Source organism: Rana temporaria, chromosome 2 (genome assembly GCF_905171775.1).
Source record: "Rana temporaria chromosome 2, aRanTem1.1, whole genome shotgun sequence".
NCBI classification, from domain to species: domain Eukaryota; kingdom Metazoa; phylum Chordata; class Amphibia; order Anura; family Ranidae; genus Rana; species Rana temporaria.
In genome coordinates this window covers 465,930,881-465,943,529 of record NC_053490.1, presented here as the reverse complement: position 1 = coordinate 465,943,529, position 12,649 = coordinate 465,930,881, and the positions used below count along the sequence as shown (strand labels likewise).

The following is a 12,649-nucleotide window of genomic DNA, read 5'->3' as shown; positions in this document are numbered from 1 at the left end:
CTATTTGTGGGGAAAAAAGGACGCCAATTTTGTTTGGGAGCCACGTCGCACGACCGCGCAATTGTCTGTTAAAGCGACACAGTGCCGAATCGCAAAACCTGGCCTGGGCATTTAGCTGCCTAAAGGTCCGGGGCTTAAGTGGTTAATTGGAAAGAAACAAAAACAAAAGAGGGTTTAATACCACTCTAAAGAACCCAATGGTAATAATGATAAACAAGCCAACTGTACTTTTCCCTTAAAAAAAATAAAAAATACACCAGCAGTGAGCAGATTTGCGCAATATAAAGGCATTCTTTGCCTTTCAATAAAAGTAACATAACCGGTCTCTAGAAGCTATATTCAGGGTATGAATACGGCTTCAGGCCACAACTTAAATGCTTTTTAAATGAACAATGAAATGTAAGGTGTCACGTTTTCTATAAAAATATCAGAGCACAGAAAGAACACCGGAAACCATTCCAGGATCTCTCCATCTGTCAGAGCTCTGGGCTGGAAAGAAGCCAAAGAAGTCAGAAGGCTGCAGAAATCTGACAGATTTATATGCAGTTTCCTCATTTTCTCAGGAATAATAATGAAGCGTGGGCTAAAGGCTGCAACATATCCCTTCTAGTTTACCTAGACAGAAGAAAAAACGCCCACTTCCTGCTTCCATTATTTCCTCCTCCTCAGGATTTCTAGAAACTGAGAGCCGTGTCTTTATGACTCCATCATTCAGTATTATTGGTTTACTGAAGACAAGCAGTACATTGCCCTCATTCTACCATTTACAATGCGTGTCGTCATCACCGACCTTCAGAGACTATGGGCCCGATCACATATACTGCAGTGACCTGCATTGTTTTCTATGTGCCCTATCAAAACACAACTCCAGTGTGATGGGATTACGGGCATCACTAAATGGTGGACTGAAGTCCGGATTCAGACCAAGCAACAGTGTTACCAACCGTCTGTATTTTTACGGACAGTTTGTAAAAACGGGCACTTTTTTCCCCTGTTCGTAAATGTCCGTGGTTGCGGGAATGTGCCAGTAAAAATAGCCGAGATCGGTTCGGCTTGGAACTGCGCATGGAGATTGGAGGCAGGGGGTAGCACCGCAGAGGGGGATGGAGGCAGGGGGCATTGGAGGCAGGGGGAGATGGAGGCAGTGCAGAGGGGGATGGTGGCACCGCATAGGGTGGGGGATGGAGACAAGGGTTGTTGGTGGCACCGCAGAGGGGGATGGAGGCAGGGGACGATGGAGGCAGGGGGAGATGGAGGCAGTGCAGAGGGGGATGGTGGCACCGCATAGGGTGGGGGATGGAGACAGGGGTTGTTGGTGGCATCGCAGAGGGGGATGGAGGCAGGGGACGATGGAGGCAGCGGGAATTTGGAGGCAGGGGGAGATTGGAGGCAGTGCAGAGGGGGATGGTGGCGCCGCATAGGGTGGGGAATGGAGACAGGGGTTGTTGGTGGCACCGCAGAGGGGGATGGAGGCAGGGGACGATGGAGGCATGGGTGATTGGAGGCAGGGGGCCTGGGGGAGATTGGAGGCAGGGAGAGATTGTGGCACCGCAGAGGGGGGTGAAGGCAGGGGGTGTTGGTGGCAGAGGGGGATGGAGGCAGGGGGTGATGTGACTAAATAATTTGCCTATATTATATCGAAAATAACAAAAATATGTTTTTTTACCTTAATATCTACCTTAAATCACATTGCTATTTGCCCAGCGTACTTGTTTGTAGCCTAAATACTGAAATGTGCACCTAAAATGTAATTTAGTAACTTTTGTGAAATGCCAGTAAAAACGTGTCTGCACCAGTAAATTTCAATCTGGTAGGGTGGCAACTATCCTATCCTGACCACGCTGTTCCACCATTTAGAAGCCTTTTCTTCCCACAGCTGTTACGCTGTCATCCTCACAGAGCAGACAGTGGGAGGCAGGACAGTTCTGAATGGAGGGCGGAAGTAATCCGCACCCCCCCCCCCCCCCCCCAAAAAAAAGGGCCTGATTCACACCTATGCAGGTTGCAGTTTCCATATTCCAGGTGCATTTTTCATCCATTGATGGCTATGGAACCAAAAGCCAGAAAAAGTCCCTGGCCCTTTCTATAAAATGCACAGATGTGAACTAAATCCATAGGAAACCATGATAAATGGACTGTAGTGTCTTTCTGTAAAACTGAAAACACAAAAAAATGCATTAGTGTGAACCAGACCTTACAGGCTTACCTGAAGACATGGCTAAAAACGAAGCCCTCCAGCGGTGCGCTGTCACCCCTGAACACCTTCAGTGATGACAGCGCACCGCTGGAGGGCTTCGTTTTCACCCGGTTTTTATGGGTTTACTTCACAGGCTTCAGCTATCAGATTGGCCGAGCTGGCGATGAGGTCACTCACACATATGCGCGTGGGAGCCGCTGTTTATGCTGTTCCTTCACAGCGAATGCGCCAGGGACGTCTCTGGCTGCATCTAAAGTAAATATCTCCTAAACGGTGCACGTTTAGGAGATATTTATAGTACCTATAGGTAAGCCTCATTATAGGTAAAAGTCATACATGGGAGTTTACTCCCACTTTAACAAGCAAATGATTGGATGCTAGGATAAAAGGCAACCAATCACTATCTTGCAGCTCCGGCCCTCCATTGAGGCCTGCTGTGCCTCCTACTCTCCGATCTGTCTGTGTAAAGTAGGACAGTGGGGGGGGGGGGTGAGGACCTATGTGGGGGGCGGAGGACATTAAAGTGTGGGGGAGCAAGGACTGTAGAGGGGGAGCTGAGGACAGAGATGTGGGGGGGGGGGCTGAAGGACTGTAATGTGAGGGGGGCTGAAGGACTGTAATGTGAGGGGGGCTGAAGGACTGTAATGTGAGGGGGGCTGAAGGACTGTAATGTGAGGGGGGCTGAAGGACTGTAATGTGAGGGGAGCCGAAGGACTGTAATGTGAGGGGAGCCGAAGGACTGTAATGTGAGGGGAGCCGAAGGACTGTAATGTGAGGGGAGCCGAAGGACTGTAATGTGAGGGGAGCCGAAGGACTGTAATGTGAGGGGAGCCGAAGGACTGTAATGTGAGGGGAGCCGAAGGACTGTAATGTGAGGGGAGCCGAAGGACTGTAATGTGAGGGGAGCCGAAGGACTGTAATGTGAGGGGAGCCGAGGACTGTAATGTGAGGGGAGCCGAGGACTGTAATGTGAGGGGAGCCGAGGACTGTAATGTGAGGGGAGCCGAGGACTGTAATGTGAGGGGAGCCGAGGACTGTAATGTGAGGGGAGCCGAGGACTGTAATGTGAGGGGGGCTGAAGGATTGTAATGTGAGGGGAGCCGAGGACTGTAATGTGAGGGGAGCCGAGGACTGTAATGTGAGGGGAGCCGAGGACTGTAATGTGAGGGGAGCTGAAGGACTGTAATGTGAGGGGGGCTGAAGGACTGTAATGTCAGGGGAGCCGAGGACTGTAATGTGAGGGGAGCCGAGGACTGTAATGTGAGGGGAGCCGAGGACTGTAATGTGAGGGGAGCTGAAGGATTGTAATGCGAGGGGGGCTGAAGGACTGTAATGTGAGGGGGGCTGAAGGACTGTAATGTGAGGGGAGCCGAGGGATTGTAATGTGAGGGGGGCTGAAGGACTGTAATGTCAGGGGAGCCGAGGACTGTAATGTGAGGGGAGCCGAGGACTGTAATGTGAGGGGAGCTGAAGGACTGTAATGTGAGGGGGCGGAGGACTAATGTGAGGGGAATAGGCAGAGGACAGAACTGTTTGGGGGGGGGGGGGGGGACACTACTGTGAAAGGGGTGGAGGGGGTCCTGATGTGAGAGGGGAGGGAACTGTGATGTGTAGTGGGGAATGAGGACACAGATGTAAGAACGGGTTCAGATCAGTGCATGCACATTTGGTGCACATGTGGGTAGGTCAGCCCATTCATGTTAATGGGCTGCACTATCCACGAGAAACACGGAAATAGAAGTCCCCCACCCCCCATTTTTTTTTTTTATCTCTCTGCACCAAACCACATGGTGCAGCACCAACACGCGGTTTGGCACATGTGAAAATGTGCAGCGATTCAGACCTCTGCCGCAAAATATTTTTATTACAGACTGGACCATTGTGAATTTCAATTCAATATTAGATATCTGGGGGGGGTGTCCCCCTGGGATTTGTTCAGACCTGGGAAAGCATACAAATACTGTACTTAAACCTCCTTATTTCCAGAGGAATCCCACCATGTTTGTTGTACCTGTCATGAAGCTGGTATCTTTCTCGTACCTCCTCTAAAATGATTCTCTTGGGCCCCTCACCTCCAATGAGAAAGTGCAGATCTGGGTATCTGAGGCACATTTCCGGGATTATACCCCCCAGCAAGTCTATTCCTAGAAAACATAAATGTTAGGATTAGAAAATCACGCTGGCTGGAAGTACAGTATTGGCAGAGAGCTATGTACTACAATCCATGGGAACTTATCAGAATCAATCGTTTATCATTCTGACCAGAATACTGAAATCCAATTGGTTGCCATTAGAAAATTTGCTTTACTAGTTAAAGATGGCCATATTGGGGGCTTCTATGAGAACGGCAAGCAGGAAGAGGACATCCTCTGTAGAGGACCAAATGCGGTTTATCATGAGAAAAAGGGACAAGATCTGCACTTTGCAGGCAGATTATCGGGGGGGGGGGGGGGGGAAATGGATACTAGGGCTTCTTTCAGACACATGGCAATTCCTACTGCCCTATAAAAAGCAATCTGCAGTAGATTGTTTTTCAGAGGGCAGCATAACAGGGGTTGGCAGGCGTTCAGAGGGCAATCCTACTGCCGCCTGAACGTCCACTATTTCTCACTAAAAAGCATGTTGGTAAATGTCAGTGAATGCTACTTGACCTGGTAAATGTGCTTAAAGTGGTTGTAAACCCCATCCATGAAATCTGATCTGGGCACATACAGTAGTGCTCAAAAGTTTGCATACCCTGGCATAAAATTGTGAAATTCTTGATCTCCAAATTTTCCACTTCTTAATAAGGGATTAAACCGTACTGACTGGCATATTCAAGGCTTTGGATATATTATTATATCCTTTTCCATCTTTAGATTTAGAAGAGAACAGTCAAAAGACCTGCGTAACAAGGTAATCTAACTTTACCTTGTTACGCAGATCTTTTGACTGTTCTTTTCTACCTCCTCATGGCTCAGTGTCTATCCTGGTTAGTGCATCCATGTGCGAGCTAACAAACTCATTGACTATTTATACACAGACACGAATTGCGATTTAAAAAGCCACAAAATGTGCGAAATTTACTTTTAATTGCCATTCTAACCTGTGTGCCACCTTCTGTGTCTGTACCAAGGCCAAACATTACAGGGTATGTAAACTTTTTATCAGGGCCATTTGGATGATTTCTGTTATGATTTTAAAAGGATACAAAAACTATGTGATAATAAATGGCTTCATGTAATCACTATCCTTAAGACAGCTTTCAATATCATATTTTCAATATTAATGCCAAAATTTCACAATTTCTGCCATGGTGTGCAAACTTTTGAGCATGACTATCTGTAGTGTTTACTTATCTCTCTCCAAAGCACCAAGTGCCGTGTTTTTTTGCTGCTGACAAGTTCTCAGACACAGGGGATAAAAGCAGCTGGAAATTTGTGTCAGGGAGGGAGGGAGCTTAGAGATAGATTAGCAGAGAGCTTGTCTATTCAGAATTTCTTTGCTCCTCTGCCTATGTGGAGGAGGGGTGTGTGTGCCTTTCCTCCAATCAGCTCTCACACATTGTAAGCCCAGACTCCCCTCCCACTGCTGAATGAGGAAGAAAGATTTGTAACAGGATTTGCACTTTCTAAAGAGTGTAGAAAGGGAAAAACCGCAGATATACAAGTAAAACTGATGTAGGGAGATTTGTTTCATCCCTGTGTATCATCTGAGGCTGTTCACTTCACTGGGTATAGGAGAGGGTTTACCTCCACTTTAAAGAGGACCTGCGAATTGGAAGGTCGCTTGCCTGCCATCCCACCCATTACCTAAATAAGCTGTAAATAAAACTTTTACAATAAAGATTTCACAAAAAATAAAAACTTGATCCCAACTTCCAGGAAGTGTGGGCGACATAATCGCACTTCATGGTTTCTTCCTGGCCACTTGAATTGGGGGTTGAGTTCCCAGCTATCCCAGGAGACAGCAGTGAGGCATAGTGATGTCACCGGTGCCTCCTGGAAACGTAAAGCGTTTGTTACTGCTAGTTTTGCTTAGCCACCAATGGTCAGGCAGAGAAGCATTCATTTAAAAAGTGGCTCAACTGGGTGATCTATGTACATTACAACATTACAAGGAGTTTAACAAACTTTGGGGCAGATTGCTACCTTTTGTTATTCGGAAGAAATAACTGTGTGTTGGTCTGTGTCCATGTGGTAAGTGAATCTAAAGAGAGTGGTTTCATAATTAATCAGCCGTAGCGCCTGCAGGGCTCTAATGAGGAAAACTGCTGGGCCTACATTTCTTTAGCCGTGATTTCCTAGTGCAGACTTCTGGGAAAATCAGTGAGCCAATCACACAAGCAGGAATTTTTTTTTCTGGGGGGGCGTTCTGTATACAGAACACTTCCAGGTAGCCATATTGCATTGCATTTTCAGAAAGTTCGAGCTGCAGATTGAAAAAGGAAGGTCGTTTGTAATAACATTCAATTACAATATGACTTGTGTCGCAATGGTCAATGGTATACGCTATATTTAAAGCGTAACTTCACCTTAAAAATGAGTACTTGCTCGAAAGTATCGGTACCCATACTCATCAGTAAAAAAACTGATGTCGGTGCAACCCTAGAACCACTTTAAATTACTTATTTATGAAAACAAAGCTGCATTATGTGTTATCTTTTACCTCTGCCTCAAACTCAGGTTTTAAAAGAATGCTTGAAGAGGCATAGAAACAGGTTTTAAAGACTATATTTTACTTTATTCTACATGTACGATTTCTATATAATCCCATACAACAATATTCATAAAACTCTAGCTGCTTCTGAGCTAGACTGCAGCCTCTGGTCACATGATCCCGCCCCTATTACTTATATCACACAATCCAGTGTGTGAGGTCAGGATGCATTGGGCTCAGAAAGAGGGAGGTGCTGGGCTTTTTACAGGTCCACAGAGGGATAAAAAATAAAAATCTAAGTGGATTTAAACCCAATTTTTTTTATTTATTTTTTTAAAATGTAGGCTTGTAAGTTGTACAGTATAGGATTTCATATCATCTGTGCTCAGGCTTGCCACAAAGAGTTAATCCAGCTCTGAGCAGTCCCCTTATCTTTTTTTCAGTAAAATAAAAAACAGAGAGGCCCAGATACGCGGTCATAAGTCCGAATGGCCGCCGTCGTATCTATGCGCCCGATTCATAGAATCAGTTACGCATAGATTTGGCCAAGATACGAGCGGCGTAAGTCTCCTACGCCGTCGTATCTTGGGTTGCAATAATTACAATGGCCGCTAGGTGGCGCTTCCTTGATTTCCGTGTTGAATATGTAAATGAGCAAGATACGCCGATTCACAAACGTACGTACACCCGTTGCAATTAGTTACGCCGTTTACGTAAGACATACGCCGGCGTAAAGATAAAGCATGTCTCTAGGTGGCGCAGCCCATGCAAAGTATGGACGCTGGAACAAGAGTATCTTTTTACGTCGTTTGCGTAAGTCGTACGCGAATAGGGCTGTGCGTAAGTTACGTTCACGTCACAGGCATTAAGCCGACGTATCTTTGGGCGTAAATACGACGTGATGCGCGCATGCGCCATTCGTTTGCCCATGCACCTACATGGGGTCAAGCCTCATTTAAATACAACACGCCCCCTACCAGCCTACTTTGAATTACGAGCGCTTACGCCGGCCCATTTACGCTACGCCGCCGTAACTTAGGACGCAAGTGCTTTGTGAATACAGCACTTGCCTCTCTAAGTTGCGGCGGTGTAGCGTAAATACGATACGCCCGCGCAACGTAGAGCGGCCGTACGTGAATCTAGGCCAGAGAGAATAGGAGACCGTTCTTCCCCCTTGTTGGGAGTGACAGGGGATTCACATATCTCAGGCACTGGACTTAGAGAGGCATTCTGTGTACTTCTCATCCCCCCTCCTTTCTTCTCCAGCTCTCCCAGGATTGGCTGCTCCACACCTCAGCATGATTAGGCATGCTGAAGTCATGTGGTGGCTTTTCTGGGTTTTGACTGGATGTTAGTGATCATAGCAAAAGTTCAGTGTAAGAAATAGATAGGAGAAAATGCATGTTGACAAGGGGAGTGTAGAGGTGGGTGGGGAGTCTACTGATATCACGACTCCACCCACTGAGCTCCAGACAACAGACCCACCCACAGAATCTGCAGTTACAGACAGAGGGGAGACATTTGACAGGTAAGGATACATGTATATCCTTATAGATCAGCACTATGGCAGTAGTTTAGAAAGGAGGAGAGTGGGTTTCCATCCACTTTAAATTGACCAGCGTAGGAATAAAGAATTTGCTTACCTTTTCTGTACACAAGTCTGCTGACCACCACAATTGTCATTTTACCAGTCCTGTTTTTGTGGGGATCTGGAGTGAAGTCTGTGGGGTCCACAGCATTGGGGATGACAGAGACGATCTCGGGGTTCAGGGCGGCTCGGAGCACAGTGTTCTCTTTGCTGGTGTAAGACACACAGATGATGTGGTTTGTATCACACAGGGACACCGTCAGAAGCTTGTTGGTGAGAACGGAGCTGACATCAGCAAATCCAAACAGCGAATGGTCCGTGAAAACCGTATGGAGCCCCATTGTCTTGGCGTGGAACAGAGCATCATGGGCCATGGCAGAAAAAGAGCTGTGCGAATGAACAATGCTAACCCTTTCCCTTACAAAGATATACCTGAGGAGGGGTAGACTATGCAGCAGGGTGGTGGCTGTAGACTGGTTATACATGACTCTCAGAGGTAAGTAGTAGACTTTCAGGCCATTGGTGAGGTAGCGGATCCCCTTGCGGTCCTCGTAGGCATGAGTGACAACGATGACTTTGTGTCCCCTCTCGATCAGACACTGGGATAGCTGATAAATGTGACTCTCTACACCACCCATGTTTGGATAAAAGAAGTCCGAAACCATACATATCACATGAGACCTGCCGACCGGACACTCGGTACCTTCTGTAGTCTTAGAAGAGTCACTGTGAGAGAAAGGGGTGCACCCTGCTCCCCGAATGTGAACCATGACAGACACGTGCGAGATGACAGGTCCTCTTCTTGTAGATCTGCAAGACAGACACAATCAAAAAAAACACAATAGAGCTGCAAAATAAGTCACACAGAATCTATTCCTTCTTCTGGCTGCAGGGTGGATTGGATTTAACCACTTAAAGGGTCACTCAAGGATTTTTCTTTTAGCTAAATAGCTTCCTTTACCTTACTGCAGTCCTGGTTTCATGTCCTCATTGTTCGTTTTTGCTCTGATGTTGCTGTAATTCTTCTCTGTTCTGGACACTTCCTGGTTGTCGGTTTCCTGATCACCACAGTACTGGGAGATTTCTCACTGTGGTGACTAATCAAGAAGGTGTGTCTAAAACCCCTCAGCACCAATCCAGTTTCGTTTTGCAAAACCTTCACTCCCTCTATTGGCTCTTTGTCTCTGTACATCAGAGAACCAGGAAACAACAGCAAAAACGAAACTAAACTGCAGGTACATTATATGATTGGTTTTATCTATTTTTAAAATGAATCAGTTAACTATTATGTCTCTATACCCTGTAAACAGTCATTTCAGCAAAAAAAAAAATTCCTTTAGTGACCCTTTAACCACTTCCATACAGGGCTTTTATACACACATCCATTCCAGGCCTATTCTGGCACTTCTCTCCTACATGTACAAATCATCTTTTTTTTGCTAGAAAATTACGCAGAACCCCCAAACATTATATATGTTTTTTTAGCAGACACCCTAGGGAATAAAACGACGGTCATTGAAACGTTTTATCTTGCACGGTATTTGCGCAATAATTTTTCAAAGCCTTTTTTTTGGAAAAAAATTGTTTCATGAATTTAAAAAAAAATAACAAAACAGTAAAATTAGCCCAATTTTTTTTATAAAATATGAAAGATGATGTTACAATAGATACCTAACATGTCACGCTTTAAAATTGCGCACACTCATGGAATGGCGCCAAACTTCAGTACTTAAAAATCTCCATAGGCAACGCTTTGAAATTTTTTACAGGTTACCAGTTTAGATTTACAGAGGAGATCTAGTGCTAGAATTGTTGCTGGCACGCCAACGCACGCGGCGATACCTCACATATGTGGTTTAAACGGCGTTTACATATGTCGGCGGGACTTGCGTGTGCGTTCGCTTCTGCGCGCGAGCTACTGGGGACAGGGGGGTTAAAAAAAAAAAAAATGTATTTCTTTTTTTTTTTTTACATATTTATTTATTTTTTTTACACTTTTTTTTTTTATTTTATTTTTTTTATTATCACATTTATTCCTATTACAAGGAATGTAAACATCCCTTGTAATAGGAATGTGTGTGACAGGTCCTCTTTATGGAGAGATGCGGGGTCAATAAGACCGCACATCTCTCCTCCAGGCTGGAAAGCATGAAATCGGTGAAAAAAAATTCACCGATCTCATGATAACTGTTGCTTAGCAGCCGCAATTGCGGCTTTGTTTACTTACGGGGACACGGGCGTGACGTCATCACATTGCGCCCGGGTCCTCCGACGGTCATAGAGATGACTGGTGACCATCTGGTCACCAGTCATCTCTATGCTTCCTGCCAGCGCCGGACGATTCGTTCTCCGGGCCCCCGATGGCACGGGAGAGCCCGGAGAAGCACCGGATGGCGGCGGGAGGGGGGATGTCCCCTCCCGCCACCTGTAAGAGTGATCTAGCGGCGGAACCGCCGCTATGATCGTTCTTACGTTGTGCAGAATCGCCGGCAGAAGAGAAGGATATCTGAATGATGCCTCTAGCTGCAGGCATCATTCAGATATCCCCCCACAAAGCCCAGGACGTCATAGGACGTCCACCCGGATCGGTAGAGGTCCTTTGTGGACGTCATTTTACAATGGGCTGGTATTGATGTGGTTAAGACCCGGACCAATATGCAGGTAAAGGACCTGCCCAGTTTTTGCGATTCGGCACTGCGTCGCTTTAACTGACAATTGCGCAGTCGTGCGACGTGGCTCCCAAACATAATTGGCGTCCTTTTGTTCCCACAAATGGAGCTTTCTTTTGGTGGTATTTGATCAGCTCTGCGGTTTTTATTTTTTGCGCTATATACAAAAATAGAGCGACAATTTTGAAAAAATGCAATATTTTTGAATTTTTCCTATACTAAATATCCCCCAAAAAGATATAAAAAAAACAATTGTTTTTCCTCAGTTTAGGCCGATACGTATTCTTCTACATATTTTTGGTAAAAAAAAAAACGCAATAAGCGTTTATCGATTGGTTTGCACAAAATTTATAGCGTTTACAAAATAGGGGATAGTTTTATTGCATTTTTATAGTCACACCTCGTCCTCAATCTTTCCAAACCGGGGCGCAGACTTCCTGCCCTCTGTGACAGATCATGAAACATTGGATGGACCCAAACTGATTGGCTGTAGCGGGAGAAAAAAGGGATCATAACGGGTTGATTGATGGCATTCCATTTTCGATCTTGTGAATGACTTACAATCGATCTACATGTAAATAAATATGCACTATAGGGTTACAAAATCGCCATCATAACCCTGCATGAGTGTTTTTTTTCTGCCACAACCGTCTGACTTTGGTTGATGAAAACGGTCACCGTCTGTGGCTCATCACTTTACCATGTTTGTCTTGATCAATCGACATCCAGCGCAATCATTTTGTCAAACTGGGTGGGCATCGATTGGTCAGTTTTAATGCACCGTGTACTGTATGGCCACCATAAATGAGACCGCACAACCAGATTGCACAGTGTATGGCCACCTGTAGAGTATATATTGGATTGAATGAAATGGGCTGGAAACATACAAGGAAACCTTCACTGACAAGCATCTCTAAATCCTGGAGCTGTCCCTTTAAATCCCGGGCACAGCGCACTTCTGATGGAATATAGGAGGCAGATCCGTGCTAGTCCCGGGGAAGAAGGGGTCACACGGTGTACACAGCACACTTATACAGGGAAACTCACCCCTCCACCTATGGAGCATACAGAATACCGGAGCGATCACAGCACACACACCTACCTACCGTAATCACAGATCCCCGATCATCAACAAGGAAGTCCAGCATGGCTTAGCACAGACAAGCACTAGGCAGGGCATCCAATACCCAGTGTACATGGGAATGAGGCGTGGAACGCAGCCATAGATAAACATAGCCTCTTGTCTGCCGAAAGTGAGAGTGAGGCTTGGAACGCAAGACATCCAAGGAGGCGGGGACGTACGCAGTATTAGCCAATAGGAGCGTGTCCACGCTGCTAGGAGACAGGCAGCGTCTTGACAGCTAAACAACAGAGCTGTGTGATTCTCAGGACTGGGGGGACAGTAATACAAATCCTTCAACAGACAAAAAATAATTTGATATATTCGCAGCAGAGTTGTGCTGGAAATCTCTATATTAACCGCCTCAATACCAGGCACTTAAACTCCCTTCCTGCCCAGGCCATTTTTCAGCTTTCAGCGCTGTCACACTTTGAATG

The 12,649-nt window shown here is 45.9% G+C and overlaps 1 protein-coding gene across 1 annotated transcript in view; it reads right to left on the bottom strand.

Moving 5' to 3' along the window:
- The window catches only part of PIGA (phosphatidylinositol glycan anchor biosynthesis class A), a 43,956-nt gene extending 31,679 nt beyond the window's left edge, over positions 1 to 12,277 (bottom strand). Inside the window, exons 1-3 of the mRNA XM_040338671.1 lie at positions 12,199 to 12,277; positions 8,479 to 9,233; positions 4,209 to 4,341 (exon numbers count right to left, since the gene is read on the bottom strand). Coding sequence (XP_040194605.1) covers positions 4,209 to 4,341; positions 8,479 to 9,193 — 848 coding nt within the window. The 5' untranslated portion in view covers positions 9,194 to 9,233; positions 12,199 to 12,277. The remainder of the gene's footprint in view (positions 1 to 4,208; positions 4,342 to 8,478; positions 9,234 to 12,198) is intronic.
- Positions 12,278 to 12,649: the final 372 nt, after the last annotated feature.